The 22,779-nt window shown below is 45.1% G+C and overlaps 1 protein-coding gene across 2 annotated transcripts in view; it reads right to left on the reverse strand.

Moving 5' to 3' along the window:
* Positions 1-6,881, reverse strand: part of LOC143211916 (uncharacterized) — a 353,326-nt gene extending 346,445 nt beyond the window's left edge. Inside the window, exons 1-2 of one of the 2 annotated variants that reach the window (XM_076430044.1) lie at positions 5,932-6,881; positions 5,505-5,716 (exon numbers count right to left, since the gene is read on the reverse strand). In XM_076430044.1, coding sequence (XP_076286159.1) covers positions 5,505-5,576 — 72 coding nt within the window. In that variant the 5' untranslated portion in view covers positions 5,577-5,716; positions 5,932-6,881. Of the gene's footprint in view, positions 1-5,504 lie in introns of both variants that reach the window. The other variant, XM_076430043.1, reaches the window with a different exon arrangement.
* Positions 6,882-22,779: the final 15,898 nt, after the last annotated feature.

Consider the following 22,779-nt stretch of genomic DNA (forward strand, 5'->3'; position numbering starts at 1 on the left):
ACAACTGGCGTCGACAAAGGAGACGATAAATATCGTGTGACAGGGACACGGACGAAAATTCGACGAGTCCTGCCGGGTTCACTTTCTCCCTTCGTGGATTCTCTTCAAGGTTCCGGGCACGACACAATGACGATACTTAATGGAAGCAACGAGCCATGGCGTCCGATCACGCCGGAACACAACCAGGTAAATGGTGGTGGGGGAAGGGCACGCGTTTCGTTTTTTCGACGGAATTTGCATAGCGCACCTTTCTCTGGATCCGCACGAACGTTGCGACTTGCAAGTCGGCCGACTCGAAGCGAGCTCGATTAATTAGCGGCGAAAGTAAGTGAAATTGCACGCGGCGCATCGCGCAGCCGAGAATCCTTTTGCTCGGATCGAAGCATCCTGTGCCGCCAACAGCCGTCTAAGAATGCATGCTTACCGTTTTTCTATCTCTCTCTCTCTTTCCTTGGTTAATCATAATCGTTCATGTAGACCGCGAGAAAAATGAAACGAGGAGAGACGTTTAACCTAAGCTCCCTGCTCCATTTACCAGGTTTCGCTTCCGGATCAAACTTTTTCATTCTCAGCACACTAAACTGTGTTCTCACGTGCTGTTCGACGTTGTAGAAATTCGAGATTTTCACCCCTAAGTGCTGCAGATTGCTTGTGAAAGCCGATCTGCATTCATCTGTGGCGCCATGTTACTCACGCTTTTCTGTACATCCGGATCGGGATTAATATACTAAGCAGGAACAATTGAAAATATGTATCTAGATTTCGATAGCGAACGATTGCCATGAAAGTCGCTCGTTCTATTGTGTTCGAGACTCCTAATTATTAACGAAAGATAGAAATTCTATGGCAGTCACTGATTGAAAAGCCCGACCATAATCGTCCTTAAACACACGTCGGCTTGTTCGCAGAGTTTTTCTCTCGTTCCTCGTCCTATTACTGTGCGCGAGAATACGATGACTAGTCAGTAGCAGTCACCAAACGGTACTCTCGCAGTTATAAATCAAGATATCGTTGAGCAAAGTATGAGAGGATGGATTTTTCTGGGTGCTGCTTGTTGGGAAAGGTGCTAGAGCAAATTTGCGAGGCTGTATCTCAGTGTCAACACTTGTCGTCTCCTTATGGGAACTTTGTTTTGCTTACACGCCGTGATATAACCTGCGTGAGATTTATAGGGAGACGTATCTTTATGGTATGAAGTAGTAGTAGAAGTTCTCTTAGTATTTTGGTAACAATGATTTCCTAGTTCGAAACTAGGAAATATTTAGAATAGTGAACAAATTGTTGAGAATTTTTATTCTAATCCTCTACAGGATTATTTCCCAGACAAAAATGATCCGATGGTTTTCATTGCGGGCCCGGCGAAAGGGTTTTCGCAAGAGTCTTAAACGAATTAAGAGGACAAACGGCTCGCAATGAGTATGCAAATGCAGGATGGACAATTCTGCCGGGCTCGTTCGTTCAACTGCGAGACTCATCTCACATGGCTGATCCGATCTGCAACGGCCGTGAACGTTCACAATAGCGATTAAAGAGCCATCGATCAATCTGTCCGCCTACATTCGTCCAAAGGAAACATTCTTCTCGGTGTTTCCACATTCGATTCACAAGTGCGCCGATAATGGAACAAATTATTTCAGATAAAACGAAGAGGCTACCGATCGTGGGCGTTGCACCGATACCGACCGCCGCGCCGGCAGCAATTAAATTAGCGCCAAGACGAAACAATTAAATAGTCATACAGCGAGAGGAGTGGATGGATTTTGCTATCTACCCGGGAGCGAGGATGATAATGCTGAACAACATTGCGATAACACGAGGGGGAACGTCAATCTGACGTATTGATAAATCCGCGGTTCAATTGCTACCATGCTTATCTTTTCCTGAGGACGTCGGAGGCCATTGTGTTTCGCTCGTCGAACATTATGGGTGTATTATTACTAACTGTGTTCGATTCACGCTCTGTCCATACTGTGGGTGCATAGATAGACAAGACCGGCTTGGTTACTTAAAACCGTGCTAGGTAATCAGTAGACTGCGGATTTTAGACTAATTTATTGCCTCCAATCGCATTACTTTGCGTCTCAGCATATACGTTTGGACGAAAAGTGGGCCACCAGTTTTGAGGCGTCCGGTGCGCATCACGAGCGCAATTGACAGCGTCTCCGAGGGAACGCGCGATATTCCCGTGGGCAATTGTTAACGGCGATAAGGGGGCCAGCAGGCTGGGACTACTCCCGCGAAACAACCGGGCAAGGTAGTCAGACACACGGATCGAAGAAAAACGAAATAGATCAGCGCACGCCCACGCAGGGACGATGTCTCCGGGGAGTTCCTCGACGGTCGTAACTACGATAAAACCGGGAAACGGTTCCACGAGAGGATCGAGCCAGAGGAGGAGGACAGACTAGAGGGTGGCCCAGCCGTATTTATCACTCGAAGATCCAGAAGAGCGCACAATGCAACGGCCACGGAGACCGAGAGCAGAAAGAGAAAGAGGGAATGGTTCCAACCATCGTGGAACGAGACGCGATGTAATGCAGGTAGATTTATGGAAGGTGGGAGGCAAGTGAGAGAGAGAGAAAGGGAGAGAATGAGGGGTGAGGAGGAGAAGGAGAAGGAGAGAGCTAGATAGGGGAGAGAGAGACTGTGTTTGTGTCGCAGGTCAGCCGTGGTTCACGGTCACGGGGACCAACCGCTGGACTAACCTAACGTAACCTGACTCGGCGACCGCAAACTGAATTGCAGAACCTCCCCGCACCCGCCACAGCCCCTGATCCGGCTGTTTCTGACCGCCTACCGCTCCTTTCTTCCCGACTGCTCTCCAACAGTCTCCCTCTGGCTCGTCTACCCTACCTTTTTTACCTCCCACCCTCTCTTAATTTATTAAGAGGATGCTTCGTGTCTTGATACCGTCCAGATACCTTCTTTGGCCCAGTGAGCATTTTTTTAGACCGAGTGCCCTTTCAAAGAATTTCGGGGTGTCCGTAAGTTACGATTTTTTAAAAATTGCTTCTTCAAGTATTCAATCTTTTGTCTGACTACAAAATACAGTGATCCTCTCCACCAGATTACGAATAACCAGACTAGTATGAAGTAGAGTAGTCCCTTTCGACACAGACCAATTGTATCATGAATCATTCAGAAACAATTTCTATAATCGTTGTTATTTACTCGCATTAAAGCATCGTAAAATACTATCACTATCGCAGATCATCCTGCAAAGGAATTGCTCTGTGCCATAAACAACCGAGCATAGATTGTAAAGGAGTTTCATAACGAACAATTGCTAATTTGAAGTCGGCATTGAAGAAAGAATGATCATCCGCGTTGTGTAAAGACTTCTTTCGCAAGGACAACGGAAGATAACTCGTCAATGGGTGAGCGATCATTATTCACTCGAACCGATTTAAATGGCAAAAGTGATTAAGAAACGAGGTCTGAGGAGGGCCCGACAAATGACCGTGCTGTTCCAAGAATTTCATACAAAGAGAAGAGAAACTGCTTCAACACTCTCTCGTCGATACCTTATCATTTCAAACAACAATTCGCTGTTCCCCTACCATTCCGAATTCTTTTATTTAAATTGACTCGCGCACAATATCTTAATCAATCGTTTCAGAGGGTTCAGGAAAGAAATTTTATCAAGTGGTGTTTGAAGATCATGGTGCAAGTTTTATTAGCATAGACCACGTCAAACAGAGACAAAAATATCTCCAAGTAAGTTTAAAAAGATCAAACGCGTTGCATTCGATATCGATCGAGGAATAGGTTGACCTCCTCGGTGTATAATCTTGTTTGGAAAATCGAATGAAGAATATTTTTTTCTTTACCAAGGGTTAATTGTTGTAGAATGGGTATCGATCGATCGGTTAACAGGTATCCTAATCACTCCAGAATGAAACAGTGGTTCGCCTGACCGCGGAATAGATCGTCCGGCGCGACGATCAAAGTAATCCAACCCGACACGTCGTAAATTGCACTGCACCCTGCCTCACGGTTATATTTCCCTTCCGGTCTGCTGTACGAAATTTATTAGCAGGGTGTGCCTTTGGGTACACAGACCGGTCATCGGGGTACCTCTTTTCCTTGATTGATTAAACACGCCTCACGGAGGCCTGTCGGCGCCGTGTTCGCCAGCGAGTCAACCCGTTCACCGGGAAAATTTAATAACAGGATCTATCGACAAATGAGAGCGATACAGATCCACGACTAATGCGTTAACATTACTACCACCCACCTCGGCAGTCACTAAAAAGTTTCAATTTAATCAAACAATTCTTAAACAGCCACGAGATCTCCAAAAAATTGCAGTGCTCAATGTATTTTATGGAAAACAGAGACTTTATTCACTCAATTCTTATTCGTTCATTTACAGAATTTATCGACTGCGTTTTTACCTATCCGTGATGTTTTTGCTCGACAGTTAAACGAAGTTGTGTGCTTTGTTCTATAATGCATTTTTTATAATATGCTTTTAGCGCATTAAACAAATACGTCAGCCTGAATGGACAGTTTAACGAGTACCATCGGTGGTACACGTGGCATGAAACGTGTTAAACAAAATGTGGGGAAATAAATGAAAGTGTGATCCCCATAAATGAATGGGCTTACAGGGCAAATTACAGGAAAGGAACTCGGCCAGTTTGATCAAGTACACCGTCTAACAGGGAAAGAGGGATAAATAGAAAGAAACCGTACGCACGTGTTAATCTCGGAAATCTCGGCGGAGCGTGAACGGGAAATGAAGAAGTATAATTTCGATCGACAGTCAACGTGTTAATAACGATGCCGGTGAGCGAGTTGCAAAAGAAGAAACGTTTCTCTGACGATAATTGCGTACCGTCTATCGTCGTGGTTCGACGATGAAACGGCTCAAGAAAGAATCCCGCGTGAGGGAATTCAATGAACCGTGCACGCATCCTATCGATCACGATGTATCGATGCGAATCGATGTCTGCCGTAGAATCGTGACAAAAAAGAAGAAAGAAAAGAAGCGGTGCACGAGCTGAACGGCAATTATCCAATTACCCGTGCTCGCATTAGCCGCGGTTGCAGTCTAATAATTGCACCGCTCGCGGACTTTCTGCGATGGCCGCTCGAATTTCAATGTTTCCCGCAACACGTTTCAAATATTTATGCTGCTAGTAAATTATTGCGGGGGCTTTTACCGTAGCGCTGGGATATTCGCGAAACATGCATTTTCGGATTAAATTTTTGCGGAGTTTGCTGGCAAAATATAACCTTGGGCGCTTGAATTTCACGCACTCGAATTCAGCGCATTTCTATTTTACGCGTTAAAAATTGAGCGCGTTCGAATTTCACGCGCTAAAATTACACGCACTCGAATTCACGCATTTCTACTCTGCGCGTTCAAATTTCACGCGTTTAAATTGCGCGCGTCCGAATTTGCCAGCGTTCGAATCAAGCGCGCAGGAAGCGGAGTCTGCGCGCTCGCATCCGCGGAATCATGGACGCACGAAATTACAAAACTCAGGCACGCTTACCGGTAAATTCCTGAGGCCCAGCCGCACCTTCAAGTACCTCTTCATGAACACTCGCCAGAGCACGTAAGCCATCACGATTATCCGAGTTTTCCTTTTCTAATGATCTTCCGGGAAACCACTTTACTCACTATACTGCACTATAACCTCACTGTCAACGTTCGAACTCACCTAACACTTAGGGTTACCAGACGGCACGATGCAAAAAGAATCATCTGAAAATACTTTGCAATTTGATGTGTAGCATGTGTACCATGTCGGTCTTTTCCATTTTCTAACATTACATCAACTGTTATAGATCAACATTGAAACAGAACTACTGAAAATTCCTGTTGCAATTTACATAATTAATTTACATATATATAATTACTTTTATAATAAGGCTTTAAGAGTATAATAAACAACTAAAAAGAGAATAGAACTGACGCACCTCAGAGAAAGAACAAATAATCCGAAAGGAGGACATCTGGCAACCCTAAGCTCACTGTCCCTGTCGCCGCGATCGTTCGATAATCGAAAAAACACCTCATCTCGATCCCGATCGATTTCGAGTACGCGACGCGCAAGCGCAACTTCGTGGTTTCCAGGCAATACTAATATATGTATTCTATCTCGTGCAGTAAAGTGTCTCCCGCGAATTAAATAGTTCAGACAATCAATAGCGTCTTAAAAATCCTCGTTGGTGTTGCAAAAGTGGTTGTTACCAAGTGGAACACGTGTGCCGCGAGTGAGTCACAGGAAAACGAATCGATTCCCACAAGAGGATCGAACGAGAAAACTTCACGCTGACAATTGGGGGGTAGAATCACCATTCCACATCGATCAAAACACAGGTACGCACGATATCAATCGAAAACATCCACGAAAATAGTATAAAACACTTGAAAATTAACCAACGTTTATTTCAACGCGTAAGGACCATCGACCGTGCAACGTCGATGATTCTCGAACAGACGTGATTCGATCTCCTACATAATTCATTATAATGTCCTGCAGGTAATTGTGTCCCGCCATGCATGCTAGCGATACTACCGCCGACCAGCATCAAGGTTTATTCGATCGATCGAAATCAGAAGAAATCGCGAACACTGTCACGTGTCGACGGACCAATTCCAACCTGAGAGTGAGTATTCCTCAATGTACACAAACATTTTCTTCGCTGATGTAAACACAAACATATACGTTCTTAGTAGGTAAATAAACTGTTGTTGACACTTTGCAACCACGCGAAAAGGCACACTTTGTACAACTGGGGAAATCACGATGGACAGTTTAGAATTGTTTAAAACTGTGACAATTGCGTTAGAGCAAAGATACACGAGGATTTCGAAGGAACGACGCGCGTCGTAACACCCGTGCGCCTGACGGCACTCGCTGCCGAGATATAACTGACACGACACACGCAACTGCCTACTCTCGCGCTCGAACCGTGGAACGACGGAACGGGACGTCCGGAACGCCGGAACTGCGGAACGATATATACCTGGATCGCGTTTCAGCGCGACTTTAGGCGTGCCCGAGCCACCCGACGCGTTAAATGGGATTAAAGGGTGCGCACCCAGGTCTACGTCCCTCGAATCTTCGGTTCACCGAACTTTCACTTCTTACACGCTTCTTTTTCTCTCTCTCTCTCTCTCTTCTCTCCGCGCGTTTAGCTCTCGACCGCCTGGCAATTAAAAAACGCCGGCCGGATTCTTTGGGACCCATTTAACGACCGAACTGCCGCAGAAATTAATTGGGCGAGCTCGATATTAAATTAGAATATCAGTTGCAACTTTCCTCGCGAATAATGCAAATATTTATTTTTTTATTGAGCTACTGAAACCTATTATAGGTTTATTTCAGCTTTAACCATTATACAGTAGGCTTATAGTTAGTGTACAATGACAGACTTAATAATCGCTAGAGATGTAGATTGCAGTCGTTTAAAAACTGGAAGATATATTCACAGGCTTTAACATTAGGTTTAGCAAAGAAAATGTCCGCTTTCAATGGTAGAAAAAACTTAATTTTGCGCAACTTATTTACTAATTTAATTCTTTGGGAATCATAAAGACGACACTGCCATAGAACATGATCCAAGTCCTTGGAGCTATAATTACACTTACAACTAGGATCACTAAAAATATTTACTCGATACAAAGATGCAGCGAGATTATAATGATTCGCCCTGATACGGTTTACTGTGGATCATCAAAATTTTGAGCAATAATGCAAATATTAAATGTCCTCAGAATCGGAAAATTTTTGTTTTACCTGCGTCCCAACTAAAAAATTTAAAAAATCAAAGATGTAAGTAGTTTACCCTAGTAGTTCCGCCCACTGTGCATCGTAGTAAATTTTTAATTATTTAAACTGGCTTAGTGTATTGGATTTTCTAGACTCGTTCAATGACCGAGGCTGCACAAGAACTAATTTAGCCAGATCACTGCGTCATTTTTTAATTTAACAATTGTAACTAACATCATCTTCCAACGTCAGCAGTTGGTATGCAATTAAAGTTCGTCAGCCTTGAAATGACCTTGGTACGACACATCCGTTAAGCACGAGCGCACTCTCCGCTCGCTGTAGCTTCCCCCTAATTTCTTATATGGCCGATAACAATAAAGATACTTAAGAGAGAGACACCCCTGCAATTAGGAGCATTTTTCTTATTAGGGCGTACCCATTTATGGGGCCAGACGTTTACTAAACGCGTCCGCTGTCGCATCGGTGTTCAGGGGAGGCACCGATCTATCGATCTCTAGATAAACCTTCGCTACCCTAACGGAAAAATGTTAAAGCTTCCCGTCACGCGACTATAATATCCGACAGTTGCGATTCGCATGTAATGGCGTATCGGAATCGTGCATTTTACAATGAACGGCGGTTCAGCGACGCGTTTTTGCCGGTTTACGCGGTAAACATAATACTTCCGTGCAATCTGCTCGACATGGTAATCGTATCTACTTGCATCAACCGTTTTGTTTCTTTGTCGACACGTTTCCATTTTCTCTCGCGAGTCTGCTATTTTATTTTTAGTCGTCCGAGACCGAGCCAATGTTCCTCCGGGTTCTATTTGTGGTCTAAAAATTCATTTTCTGTTTGATAGACAAATGTTCGTTCATAATTGTCTCTGGAGATTTTCGTGCTGCGGGAATGTCGTTTCGGACCCAATACGCGACGCGGGGTGAATTTCTCACGCGTCGATCTTTGTCCGCCGCTGCACGACATCGTAAAACCGGCTGACGTCGGTCGGCGAATAAAAAAGGAGCCGAAGAAAAAGAGCGAAACGGAAAAAGCCGTTTAAAGAGCAATATAACACCGGCGATCGTAATGGAGGAGAGAGTTAAAGCGGGGCAGCTCGTCTCACGGCGCAGCCAAAACAAACAGAGCTAAACAAGCGGAAGCTTCGATGGCCCAGCCACACACACGCGTGACTCCTCCTGTTTACATTCGCTCGTTTTCGCTTCGATGCTGCCAGCTCCATTTCCATTTTGTCGGCTGCATTATACGGTTGCACCTTGTTACAAACGCGATACACAATTGGTGTCACCCAACTGGGTACTTCAGCGTTCGTCCGTGTATTTTGTAAAATAATTTTTCCATGTTCGGTTACAACTACCGCCACGAATTTCTCCGCGTCGTTATTCTTCATCAACAGCGCAGCAAACCCCCTCGATTTTTTTTCTGGTATCGTGTAATGGAGGACACGTGACCCGAACGAACCGTAAGACGGTTACGTCTATCCTCTATCTCGAGCCTGCTTACATTCGTACCAATTAATTTACCAGTCGATAAAGCATTCCGAGAGCCACTCTCGTTAACGAGACCTAATCGCCGGCACAATTAGGACGAATAAAACATCCCCGTTATTGGCTATCGCGACTCTTGCCTCGATCCTCGCCAACCTCATCGATCCCCATTGTCTTTCTCCACCGTTTCGACGTTGACACTGCACGCCCCGTGACGCGAATTATACTTGACATACAAAGTGTTGCGAACATATTTCAACAATTAAAGATTCGATTCTACATCACCGTTCGGATATGTTCGCGCATTCGCCCCGACGTTAATCGCAGGTCCCTCGCGTAATCGGAGTAAAACACTCGCAATTGCCCAATTCCACCGATCCGTGTTCGGTCAACCATGTAGTAATTAGAGTGACATACTGTGAACGATACTGGAGCCCGTGGAATTCCTCGAATGCCTCGAGTAATTCGCTTCCCCCTGTTGCGAATTACAAGCACGACGCAGACCGACGGAAAAATAAATGGCAAATTGCCCTTGCCAGGCACCGCATAAAGATGGAAGAATGATCTTAGGTGTGTGTTGGGCGACGCGGCCCGGCCGCCGCCATTTCCTGCTGAATCTTTAATACGTGAACGCCGAGCCCTCGCGTGCCGTGAATTTACTCTCGAATATACGCTTCCCTTCAACCGTGCTCGGGGTCTTTATCGACCCTGTAGCGTTCTCGTCTGTTTAACGTTATTATCGCGTCACAGCGAAGGTTATTGAGGTCATCATGCAGAAACACACCAGAACCAGAAAAATGAGAAATAGATATCGATGCGACGCTAAAGTCAAATTGGAAACGAAGATTGTAGCCGATATAGCTGCGTCCCCGGTGTTATTTCGAATGAACTACCAAAGAGGAGGCTCGCAGGAGGGCAAGAGCATGGAGGAGGACGCTGAATCGAGAAAAAGCGAGGCACTTGGAACGTCGAAAGGAAGACGACCCTCGGCAAAACGGTTTTCTTTCACGATTAGCGCCGGTGTCGTGGTACTTCCGTTGGGTCTCCACCTCGCGCCACATCCTATCGCCTTTTACTTCTTCCCCTCTTTAATATTCAGCCACCGTTCTCGTAACCTGCGTTGTGCCACCGCCGCCAGCAACACACACACACATGAGCATACCTCTATATTGATGAACATGTGTGCGAGAGAGTCACCGCACGACTCGCACATGCACACACGACTCGGCTGCATTCTCCGCGAGACAATGGGCGTGCCTACCTCACGTGACAGGCACGTGAGCACCCTCGAAAAGAGCCTCCCCCTGCTTCCCTCACCTGCCCCCTCGTACCTGACGTTCATTCATACCGATTCGTCCGTTTCGTGGGCGACGACGATGACCCTACACTCGCCTTGAAAAGTCAAGATGAATCGAACCCGCGCGCGACGACAAAGGGCAGAAAGTGTACGCCGGTTTCAGGTGATACGCGTGTTCTGCCCTTTGCATTAAGGTCGGTCTACACTATGCTAGGGCTGGTACTTTTCCGAAATAATTTACTACGGAGCTTTTCGAAGCTCCGAAGGAAAGTAACAGCCCTAGTGTATACTATCGTGCCGTATAGTGTAGATCGACCTTTAGGCTCTAGCTTCGAGGGAGCTGTTTGGATTCGGGGAAGTGTCGTGTCATTGGGAGGATATGCGGTTTGTCTACGCGGCCGGATACGGTTCGGTGGACTCGATTCAAGTCGATTTCCTGAGCTCGTGCTGCGTCAGGGTGTGTTCGATTGGGTCTGTAGACCCTTCAATGGAGAACTTTTTCGGAATAGACGAGATCGTTTTACAGACAGTTTCATAATCGATGTATTAATTCGTTTCGGAATTTCATTTGTGAGGAGTACAACTAACACTAATTAGAGAGTTGTTGGAAATGGCAAAATTAAGTAAATCATGTTCCACCAGATGGATGTCAGAATCGTCGTAGAAAATATGAAAGGCGCCGGCGTTGGCGGTGGCCAACATGGCCGCCACTTTCTTTTATGCAAACTATAGTTCCCTAGAGATACATCAGACTCGATTGTGCTACCAGTGTTACTTCGAACTACTTTCTGCTTTACCCTGAAGACAAGCTGCCGAAACCGAACCAATACACTTCCGTAATCATCATTCTTTTGCTAGAAGGATGATTACACCAATTCAAAAAATTGTGTACAGTATCTAGTAGCAACGAATGTGTCACTGGGACAAAGGAAATATTAATGGAGGGTCGACTCGAGGGTCCTTGGGTCGCCAATACCCTCTGAAACGCGTCTCGCATAAATAAATAGCTTTTAACCCATCAGTTCAGTCATGAGGCATCCCCTAACTCTGCTCCACGCATTTCAAGCATATCCCGAAAACCATCATGCAAATGGAATCGCCTCGGACGATATATTAAGTGTCGATAAACACCTCTGGTAGCCTGCCTAGTGTTTAACGATTTAATAGTCGACCACGTGCCTATGATTCATACTGTGGAGTCCGATGCATTTAAAATAGTCCTCGATTGACAGCCGTGGACGTGATCATTAAAATACGCAATCGGACACGGAAGTCCCAAGTTAGAATTGATCAATAATTAACCTTTCGGGGACGACGTCAGTACATCATACTGATTCGAAGAATATTTAAAAATTGATTATCCACTATACAATGAATTGCAAAAAGCTTCACCATTGTATGAGAAAACAGGTTCAATTTTATGTGCCCAATGTAAAAAAGATTACATAAAAAAACGCACTAAAAAATGCCCTAAAAAGTATGAAATAATTTCCATTTAATTTATGTGAATACACACGAACTTAAATACAATACAATCTTTTCGGAAGCGGCGCAAAATTGAAAATTTTCGACACTGGAAATGACGAAAATCCTTAAATTTTCTTCTACATGCTTTCACATATTAATGTATCTTCTCTTCCCACCTAATGATCTCCTAGTCCACCATATTCCAATGAAATCATAATCAGCAACGTCTGTCATTTGGAAAATTTTCAATTTTGCGCCGCCTCTGAAAAGATTGTATTGTATTGTATTTAAGTTCGTGTGTATTCACATAAATTAAATGGAAATTATTTCATACTTTTTAGTGCGTTTTTTCGAAGTCGATTTAATTTTTGTTCTATAAAATCTTTTTATTACACACTTTTTAGTGGAACGAGCAGAATTTGTAGAACACCGTAGGATGTTTTTTCGGTCTTATTGATTATTTGTAATAAAAACCGCAAAGAATGAAAAAATGCAAAATTTGTTTTCACGGGACCAATCGGGAGACACACCCTACAAAATGCAGAAGTAATCGGCGAATATACATGAAATAATTCATTTTTCGCAAATAAAATCGTAAGGAATAAAAAAATGCAAATTCTTTTTCGGGGACATACTTTACAAGATGCAAAAGGTTCCGTTCCGATTGGTCCATCCATCTCGGCGTAATCGGTGAACATACATTGAAAAAAAGCGTAAAAAAAATAAAATAACGCACATAGGTACAGATCGAATTGAGTAACCTCCTCCTTTTTCGAAGTCGGCTAAAAATAAAAATGATCTAGGTTTCAGAAATGTCTTGAATTAAAATTGCTTCGAGCCCAAAGGGTTAATCATCCGAAACTCGGTGATTCATCAATTGTGAACGCTTACGAAAATATACTCTTCGTATTTTGATCGAGCAAAATAGTCGAATCACTTCGTTCTGAAGTCGAGGTATTTAGAGTTGAAGAATGGAGTTGAGGTCGCAAAAAGTGACTGTCCAGAGTACAATGCAACGGCCCCGTGTCTCGAATCGATAAAGGAGCCGGCGTTTATTATTTCGCAAGGCAACCCCTCCCGTGTGAACGTTCCTCGACCCTCACCAGTTCGTGGCTCGTGGTTCGTAATTGCCGGGCAACAACGAAACGAAACGAAACAGGCGCGTCTAGTCGGCTCTATGAGATAGCTCGGCTCTGACTCACTCTCCCCCGCAACGAGAGTTTCAAGTTTGAACGCTTTCTGCACGCCGCGACGCCGCGCCCCGCCGCGCCACCGGCATGTTACGCTTTACAATAATCGTAACGATCTACGGGAACGCATTCATGAATCGGTTAGTTACCGCGTTCAACCACCGCACACGAGTGAAACGGAGTGAGCGTGAATGCTTGACCACTACCTGGCGGACAGAGACCTCATTCTGGAAGAATTAATTGGCCGACGAAAGTGTTCGAACATCAGAGCATCCTGAGCTACGGTCTAGTTAGGTGAACACCGGAGAAAGGATTCATTGCTTGTTCGAACCTCGTGCAATCCTCAGAAACAATTGCACGGATGATCCCACAATAATTTACCCGTTCCTGTTTCACTCGTTGTGCTCGTTGCTCTCCATTGCAATTTTTAATGAAGTCGAAAGGATCAGTATTTCGTCCTTACTGCTAAAAAGTTCCTGCTTCGTAGAAAGGAGTTGCCCGGAGTTTGACAGTGTCGGACCCGCAAAAGACAATGTCACTTGAGAACGAAGGGTAAAAAAGACTCCCTTTAGGTGCCGTTAGACAGCCATAAGTTGTCGGACACGGATCCCGAGCGTGTGGAAGGAAGCGCAGGTAATTAGAGAGTAGATGAACGTGTCGCAAGACAGTACCTGCATGAAATGCACGCGTGTGCACGCGACTGGTTTTCTATGTGTATCACGCCGGAATCGTAACGTGCAACACGACTCGTGAATCACTGGGCTCTCGGCCTCGGGTTGAGCAAGAGGGAGTTGCTCGAAGCCACGAATCGACGATAGATAAACGCGGCAGATCGCATTATCACGATCCTTTGGGGACCCACGAGGTTATCCGGGTTAATCGAAGAACCCGGCCCACGGTGTAACGACGATTATTATTCGATCTGGCGAAATTTCTGCCCAGAGCGAATTCCCTTTCGCGGACGCACAAAATCGTCAATGTAAACTCCCGTGTACAATCTGCGTGTCAAAATGAAGGTTTTTCCTTGCCATTTCATTTAGAATTACTACTAGCGGATATTAAAACCTAGTGAACGGTTGAAGCCTGATCTGGGACCACCGTGGTTGTTCAGAACCCAGCTTATTATCCTTGGCGGTCATAGGCCGTCCAAATTAGCGACTTTTAACCAGGATCAAGCGGTTTTGCAATTCGCATTATTGCGGAACGTATTTGCGTTATTAATAATCCGCGCGCGACTGCTAGACAGCGGTAGAACACCTGCTGGGTCCGAACAGAACGCGATACCGCGGAAAGATTGCATAGTTCGCGCCGGCTATCCTTATCTCGTGTTACTGTAAATAGAAACCATTGAGCTTCGATCCTATCTGCTCGGTGTTTATTCAAAATCTTGGATAATATCTCTCGATGCTTTGTTTCTGCCGGCCTGATTGAGGACTGGTGTGTGTAATTAGCGTTTCGACACTAATGGAACGCCATGACTGTGTTTGAAAAGCGCTAGGCGCCGTAGAGATATTTATTATCCGATTTCCTGGCTGTATTAAGACCTTGCGTTCACTTAAGTGGCCTTTAACGCTAATAATTGGGAGCAACAGTCCATAAATTACTCTGTATCCTTTATGGAGCAACATTTTTCATGTGTGCTATGTTCATGAGCCATTTGCATCTATTAGTCGTATTTTACAGTACGTTAATCAAGAGGTGTTGCATAGGATATGCAAAAGAATGTTATGCTTCGTGATCAGAGCAGGAAGAGTGGTAAGAAATGCTGGGAAATTGGGAGAAGCTTTTCATTTTTTGAAAAAATTCACAAATCCACAGTCAAATAATGGACAACTATAGTTTCCGTTTCTACCGATAGAGGCCACCGCTCGCCAACATGGCGTCCAAGCCGACCCAGCAATTAAAATCTCGCAGAATTCGGTAAAAAGTCATCACGCCTGTTTGCAGAGACTTGCGCCGAGAATTGTTCACTGCCGGCGGGCACTATCGTCGAGACAGCGTAACCGGGAAGCCTTCGAAAAAAGAGAAAAAGAGGCTTAATTGTCCGAGGCGAGGACGGGGTCCGGTTTAATGGCGGCGGCGTCCGGATTTTTCGGCCAACTTGTTTCATTATCGCTGTGCGCGTGTATTTATGGGTGTCGAAGGTCCGTGGCGTGAACGGTACGCGCTAATTGTTAAGAGGCCCGTAACCCCGCGATGGTTTCTTCGTTATTTTCACTTGTAACCGTACGCTGCAGCGCGCGTTGCAACGCCTGTTGCCGGCTATGTAAGTACCTGTCGTGGCATGCACCCGCCGGATATAAAATGTAACGCGCAAAACCTGGCCGAGCACGCCACGACGGGTTTGCAAATGCGCCAACTCCGAAGGGCTATGAGCCGCCATAATTCAGTCCTCGGGGCGAGAATCGTAAATCCGCGGAATGTCGAATCCCTACGCGGCCGTGAACCGTTAAGTAGCGCCGCGTCCATTATCTTTATGCGTCCGTTCCCCTTTTCGTTCTGCCATAGAATTTTCGATTTCGTTCTGCCCAAACTCTGCTAGCCAATTCCATTTTTCCTCCCCAAATTTCAACAGAAAATGTAGTCGTTCTAAATACAGACGTTTTATCCCATCTTCAAATTTCTCAGAAAACATTCTGGGAATCCTGAGTATGATTGCAACAGTCTGAGGCAACAATTTCAAGGATGTGCAACAACAGTGCAGCAGGATGCATGCATGGAAATATTGCCGGAGCATTTTTCGAGCTTGTTACGACCGGGGCGGCGTCGACGGAGATTTCTTTTCCGACAGGGTCTCGTCGATGGTTCGCCGAGGATGCGGTTAAATCGCGGCCAACGTTTCGGCGCCTCTGTCGATTTTTTTACAGCCCGGCCTACGTCGAAGCAACATTTACGACGGGTCTTTTTTCGGTTTGGCTGACGACGACATACACGCAGAGCTTGGTCGATCGAGTCTGCTGTATACCCTTCGGTTCCTTCGGTTCGTTCAAAGCCTCCACCTCGAGAGCCTTTGTCCTCTTCCATCCTCCTCCGCCTCCTCCGCCGGTTCTCGACGCGGCCATTTTCTTTCTCTTCGCTTTCTTTTCGGTGAATACCTACCAGCGAAGTAGACGCGAGTTGCAAGTCCTGGCGATGCAGCGGTTTCGAATCGGGACTCTACGATTTACTATCAGCATTGGTTATTTTCTTCAAGAGAACTAAAAATTTCCTGTAGATATTTTGTAAATGTTGTTTAATATTAGTGGCAAAACATGTCTACCAACAACCTCGGAACAATGTTTTGATAAAATTTATACGAAACTTCATTGCGAAACCCATCCAAAGAATGAGTTCAAAGATAAATCTTTGGTCATATACAATTTCATTCAACTCTGATGTCACAGAATTAATTTTTACAAACACCTATAAAAATAAACTGAATTTTGTTGTATTCGTTTCTCTGCGCTTAAACTCTGGAACCGCTGAAAGACGTTGTGGACCACTGTGCGATCCCACGAGACGAAGAAAAGAAACGGACGAAGGAAAGAAGAAACGGAGGCGAAGAGGACGAAGAGAGAGAGATAGATAGAGAGTGAACAGAAAGAGGAGGCAGAAGAACACGAGAGAGAAACGGGTAGAAACGACACACGAGCGATGACTCATGGTAAAAAGACCCCGGTGGTCGACTACTCTGATTCGAGCGATCGTGCCATGGGATTTTCTACACTGTTTCTTCCCCCGGGATGTCGTGTACAACGTTTCTTCCGTCATTTTCGTACGCAGAATGCTGCTACAAGGACAAAAAGCTGAGAGGAGGATGGATGAGGTCAGTGGCAAGCATCGGTCATTCAGATCGACGATCGCTTTTGATCTGCTGCTTCGATTTTCTCCGTGAAAGACAGAAACTCCATTGCAGGATGCAGGATATCTCTCGGTATTTGCAGAGACCATAGATTGACATCGTCTTGACGAATAGCATGAACGATCCGATAGTCTTTAGCTACCGTTAGAGCATCGGGATCTGCAATTTTGCGGATGGAATCGTGAATTGGATCACGTGTTACAGGAGTAACACGTCAGTGAGTTAAATTTATTTGATTTTCTGAATAGACGCAAACGAACGAATATTTTCTGCAGTTTATTCCAAAGATGATATCTGAAGAATCCTCCAAGAAAACAGTCCTGCTTCTATCGCCACACATACCTTAACCCTACTTAATCTTATCTTTCCTTTCAACTTATTTCCACCACCCTAAGACAAAGTGGAGCCTTCTCTTGCACTGATTCAGCTGCTTGCGGAGCACCTTCTGAAAACGAGGATTTCCATAAAAATCCACAATGCAGTTACAAAAGTTCGATTTGATCGGACCACTCTCCATTCGCGAAGAGGACGACGTTGCAATCTCGCAGCGAAGAAAACAAATTCCAGTTTTCTTGGGTCGAACTTCAAAAGCAAGAGAATTCAAGGTTCCGTACGAAGATGGTCGCGGCGGAATGCACCGGGCCGCGTTTGTTGGAAGTATCGATGCAAACGAGATCGCGACACGTGCATCCGATCCGGAGGTGGACGTCGTTCCCGATTTGGTTCACCTTGAAAGAAGTCAGCGTCGCCTTTGGTTTTTCAAATTACGTATGCATGGCTCCATATAAATAATAATTCGATCGCCGGCCTGCACGTCTTTATGCTAAATAAAATGCTTGTGCGTCACTAGACTCGCGAGCGTATCGCAGTTCAGGAAAAAATGAAAGATTATTCTAGTGCGAAGATTTACGTGTTTGTCCTTGGAAATTGGCGAGGGAAGCCACGCCCCCGGGCCTCGAATCGGGGCCCCTTTTTGGCGAGACAGGGTGGGGAGGGGTCTGCACGATAAAGACGTAACGCGACGCCCGGTTATGGTGTTTCTCGTGGGTGCGATTATGCTCCACGCACTCGCGGCCACGAATTCATTTCGTTTCGCGTCTGGGACCCACTCCAGGCGACGCGACGCTGCTTATAAGGATCGAACCACCGTCGAGAGGGAAACAGCAACGAGACACCGGGCCCTCGGCCTATCCCAAATCTCGTCCCGGAATTCGACATTAACAATTCAAAATGCTTCGCAACGGGTTTCACTTTCTGACAGAACGGAGATCGGCGTTGATACCATCTACTTGTCGAACAAAGTGGCTGGAGAAGGGTGAGGCAAAGATTGATCTATGGAGAATATTATATGTTTGTCGGTATGGTAATCTCTCTCTCTCTGTACAAAATGTATCGAGCATTTTTACTGACGAAGAATTCTTAGAACCCTTGAAGACAATTTCTGTGGCTTCTTCGAAAAAAGACGCGTCAGATCGATGACACATTTCATGTTCCGCAGAACTTGTACTTCACTGACTTCCGCTTAGGATTAATCGCTTAGGCGCCACGGACTCAAACGAATCCCTTGTTCATGGGGCGTCAGCGATCATTGCGCAAAACCATGTATCGCTGCCATTGATCTAACAGCACACATTGACAGGATTTCCAAGACATGTTTGTGATTGCCTCGTGTGATATTCATCAGGCAACTGGAATGCGTTACCCCCCATGTCCTTGAATCCTCCATGAATCTTCTATATTGCGCGGTGAGTGGCCAGCTGAATGTCCGTATTCTAGTTCTACTTATGCGAAAAATCTGATGACGTTTGTTCGTTATGCTGGATAAAACATGAGCAGTTCGTCGGAAGCAGGAACACAAAGCAATTGCTGTTTTCCTGTTGGAAAAATTCTTCTTCGTTGGAAAATCGGAGTCATTAAAATTCTTAGTTCGTGGAAGTTCCTTCAATAAGAATTATAGACCGCAATTTTTGTGCGAAATGAGAATTGTTTTTCACAATACTGTACCTTGAGTAACATGTTACTGAATAGATTGGGCAACAATTGGCGACGCGTGCTCTCGATTGCAACTCTAGCATTTTTGGTCGACCCGGAGACATCGTTGCGTATCGATAGTGAGAACGAACGAGGAACGTGATTTCTCTGACTGTAATTATAGGTTCGCGGTGTGTCGAAGCGAAAGAGCACAAAGACCAAATGAACGCAGGGCGGATGTGAGCCTCTCCATAATCGAACATAGACAATAGGCACGACTACCACGCTCATCGACACGAACGCCGCTTTAAAATATGCGGATATTTCTCCGAATAGTAAGAAGCCTAGCCCCTGTAGCCCTGGAAGATCTCCCCGCATTACATTTTCAATACGGCATGGGACGGAGAAAGTGATACCGCGGGGGACCGGCGAATTCAATCTGCATCGGCAATGAATCGCGCCTCTGTTTACATGTTTTTTAAATCTCGAGGCCGAACCTGTTTCCTGTATTACTTAAAAGCAATCCTCGGACCTCCCCAAACTAATAATGTAGTCAGCTGACTGTACAAACATTTCCAAAGGAACAAAGCAACAGTCCCCAGTCAATAAAACAATTAAAAATCCACTTATGGGAAAAGAGTAGGTCATAAATGTTACTAAAGACTAGCAGTACAGTCTCGCGAGACTGGAAGCAGTGTTGAACAGAAAGCTGAATGAGAGGAGGCCGCAAACGAGCGAAGACAGTCGCGAATAAAGTTTTATTGCGCAATGATCACCGGCGAGAGATATAGTAAGCAAGCAGTCTTTCATAACTGTCGCCATGGCTGGCGTGTTTTTTTTTCTATGGGAATCAAGGGGCGCCAGGAGAACGAGAAATCGCATAGGCCAACGATACTCGCGATAATAACGCAGCGTATGCGGGACAGTGATCGATATTTAGTCTGGGACAAAGCCGATGACGCCGATCCAAGCCTCTGTCATCGGCGCGACCGCCATTACGTAATGCGAATTACGCAAGGCCGTCACGCAAGGATCGTGTCAGCTGTTCGAGCTGTTGCTACCAGAGAGTGTTCCTGCGAGAGAACAATGCTCTTTAGTCGCTTTATCGGGACTCATTCGACCCCGGCTCCCCAAAATGTCTCGCTAAACATAGGTTGCTTCGAATCAATAGTCTGCGTCTGACATTCAGGACCCTATGGAAATTCCATAGATACCGCGGCCCCTGGAAATTAACTGCTGCTGCTTCATGGTGTGCTCTGTTTTATCTAGATGCGCCATGTTGGGCTACGTAGAAAATTCCAGCGAAAATGTGGTAGAATTGAGCGAAAACATAGCTGACCTTTAAGGTCTTACCCTTAGACCATACACAGGGTGTTTCATTAATCAAGGTTGATTGATTAATGTGTACGATTTAAAAAGTAATCATTGTAATGATTGAACGGAATGTAATCGTTAATTACAATTAACGAATAAAGTAGAAATGCAACCATTATTCCCAATTAACGATTAATAAGTATTTAATCGTTTATTAACCGCAATTTTAACGACTAAAGTAGGAGATTAATTGTTAATTGCGATTAACGATTAAAGTAGAAATTTATACGTCAATCGTTGGCTAAATTTTGGCCCAACTCTGGTATAAAGTAGGTCAGGTCGAATCTATGACTGGAAATAAGATGAAAATCAAGAATAACGAAATCGCGTGGGAGTTCTTAATAAATGATGTCAGGGCTTGTTTCTGATAGTAATCCTTTATTTTCTGGTAGTAACCAAGCCCTGACATTCTACCAATTCCCAGAATCAGCGTGGTCTACGGTCTTACCTTCCGTTTTTATTGAAATACAGTTTATCTCAATGTGATAATAACAAAGACAGATTACTCAAAGTGTCAAGAACTCGAAAACCATTTACAATCATTTTCGTCCCCGTACTCCGTTGACCCTGTCGGACCTCGAACGATCCCATACGAGGAAACAGAGTGACACCGCAGTGCAACGCAGTCTCGCGTCGTTTGATTCGATGTGAAATTGAATTTCCAGCGCGTCGTCAATAAAGAAGGTCGTCCCTCGCGAGGGTGGCCGCGACGTCCGATATTTTTCTGACGAACCGAGACGTTTCGACGATACTGACAGAGACCGATGACGCCGATCAAGATACTTGACTTCTGACTGCCATGCCGGCGGGGTTAACTTGAATTTATGGAGAGGTCGCGAACCGCCTGCCACTCGGCAAACCGGATTAAATTGCGTTTGCACGGTCACAAAGGGACAACGCTTAATGTCTGCCAGCTCGAGCTGCTCCCACTTAATTACCGAAGTTCCTCTCTTCACCCCTCTCTCTCTCTCTCTTTCTCTCTCTGACATTGCTTCTGCACTTCGCTGAGCCGAAATCACGAAGCAGTTCGCCGAGATTGCTGTCGTGGCCCCGAAATTCGCGTCAGCTTCGCTGCTTGATCAGCCTCGTTAAAAAGCATGTTTAAAACTGCATACACACGTGAGAAACGAGATCAACTCTCACGATTAGAGCATTATACAGCAATTACTTCGTGGGAAACTGTACGTTGACAAGTCGCAGTTGCGTTTCAGCACCTGGTGGAACGTTCACGTTCTCGTCCGGAATTGGTTGACTAATTTAACACGTTGGTTATATCTTTATCAATTAAAAAATTCCTTATGGTGAGGATAGAATTTGAAAATTGTTTAAACGTGCGCATATGAATGCGTAAAGATCTAGTGATCGCTGGATCCAGCAACTGGACTAGAGGACGCGATGCGAGCGTTGCGATTTTTTGTGTATCGATACGTAACAGGCGTCGATTTCGACGAAATCGTGTTCTATGGGTGTTGCTACCCCATGGTCAAGCGGATGAAGTAATTCACGGGTCGCAATGGTCTAACGACATCCTGCAATTAAAGTAGTTGCTTCGATACTCTCGCGCTCGAAGCGCCGAGAAAGAGATTGCGTATATGCATGTGTAGCGAGCGTCGCGCGAATCCACGCTGGAATTCGGTGAAATCATTTTCACTCGTTACTCGCTTCCGGTCTTTCTCTAGAAAAATGGCCCCGTTACGAGGAGGATGCAACAACGCCGTGTATGACGGTGCAACTCGTGCAGGCCGCGGGTCAATTTTCCCAGGCTTTCTATCTCACGGTTCAGTTGACATTGACCTCCTTCGCAATCAGTCGCTCTTACCCATCAATATCGGACCGCTTATCCGAACATTCCCGGAATATTAAGCGAGCCTCGTCTCGCCAACCGTTCGCCAGTGGAGGGGGTAAAACGCACAATTGTGCCCATAATTATGAAAGTGGTCGAAGTCATATATTTCTTGTTTCGAGCTGTTGAATTTGAATTTAGATATAAATATAACGATTGAATGTGAATTTAGATTTAAATATAATGATCGAAAGTTAAATTTGAATTTAGTCACGTGTCCATACATGAATTTATCTATCGTGTTTTCAGGGATTCGTGAAATTTGGAAAAATCTGGAGCGCCAGAATGGGGTAGTCGAGCAATTTCAATTTCATCGAGCGTAACAAATGAAAAGGTCGCGTTCATGTTGGTTTAAATCGCGACGTAGCATGCGAGGCATTCACGTCACGCGAGGATTCGATACACTCGAATGTATATACTCGAGCCTGCTTAAACGATTGCATTATGATCATTGTGTTATGCCCGACGCCGAGGATCTAGACAGACTGCCATTGACCGATATCACGCGATGTCTGATACTCGAGTGAGTAACTGCAGTGCGGATGTGTTTGCTTTATTATT

This window comes from Lasioglossum baleicum, chromosome 9 (genome assembly GCF_051020765.1).
Source record: "Lasioglossum baleicum chromosome 9, iyLasBale1, whole genome shotgun sequence".
NCBI classification, from domain to species: Eukaryota; Metazoa; Arthropoda; class Insecta; order Hymenoptera; family Halictidae; genus Lasioglossum; species Lasioglossum baleicum.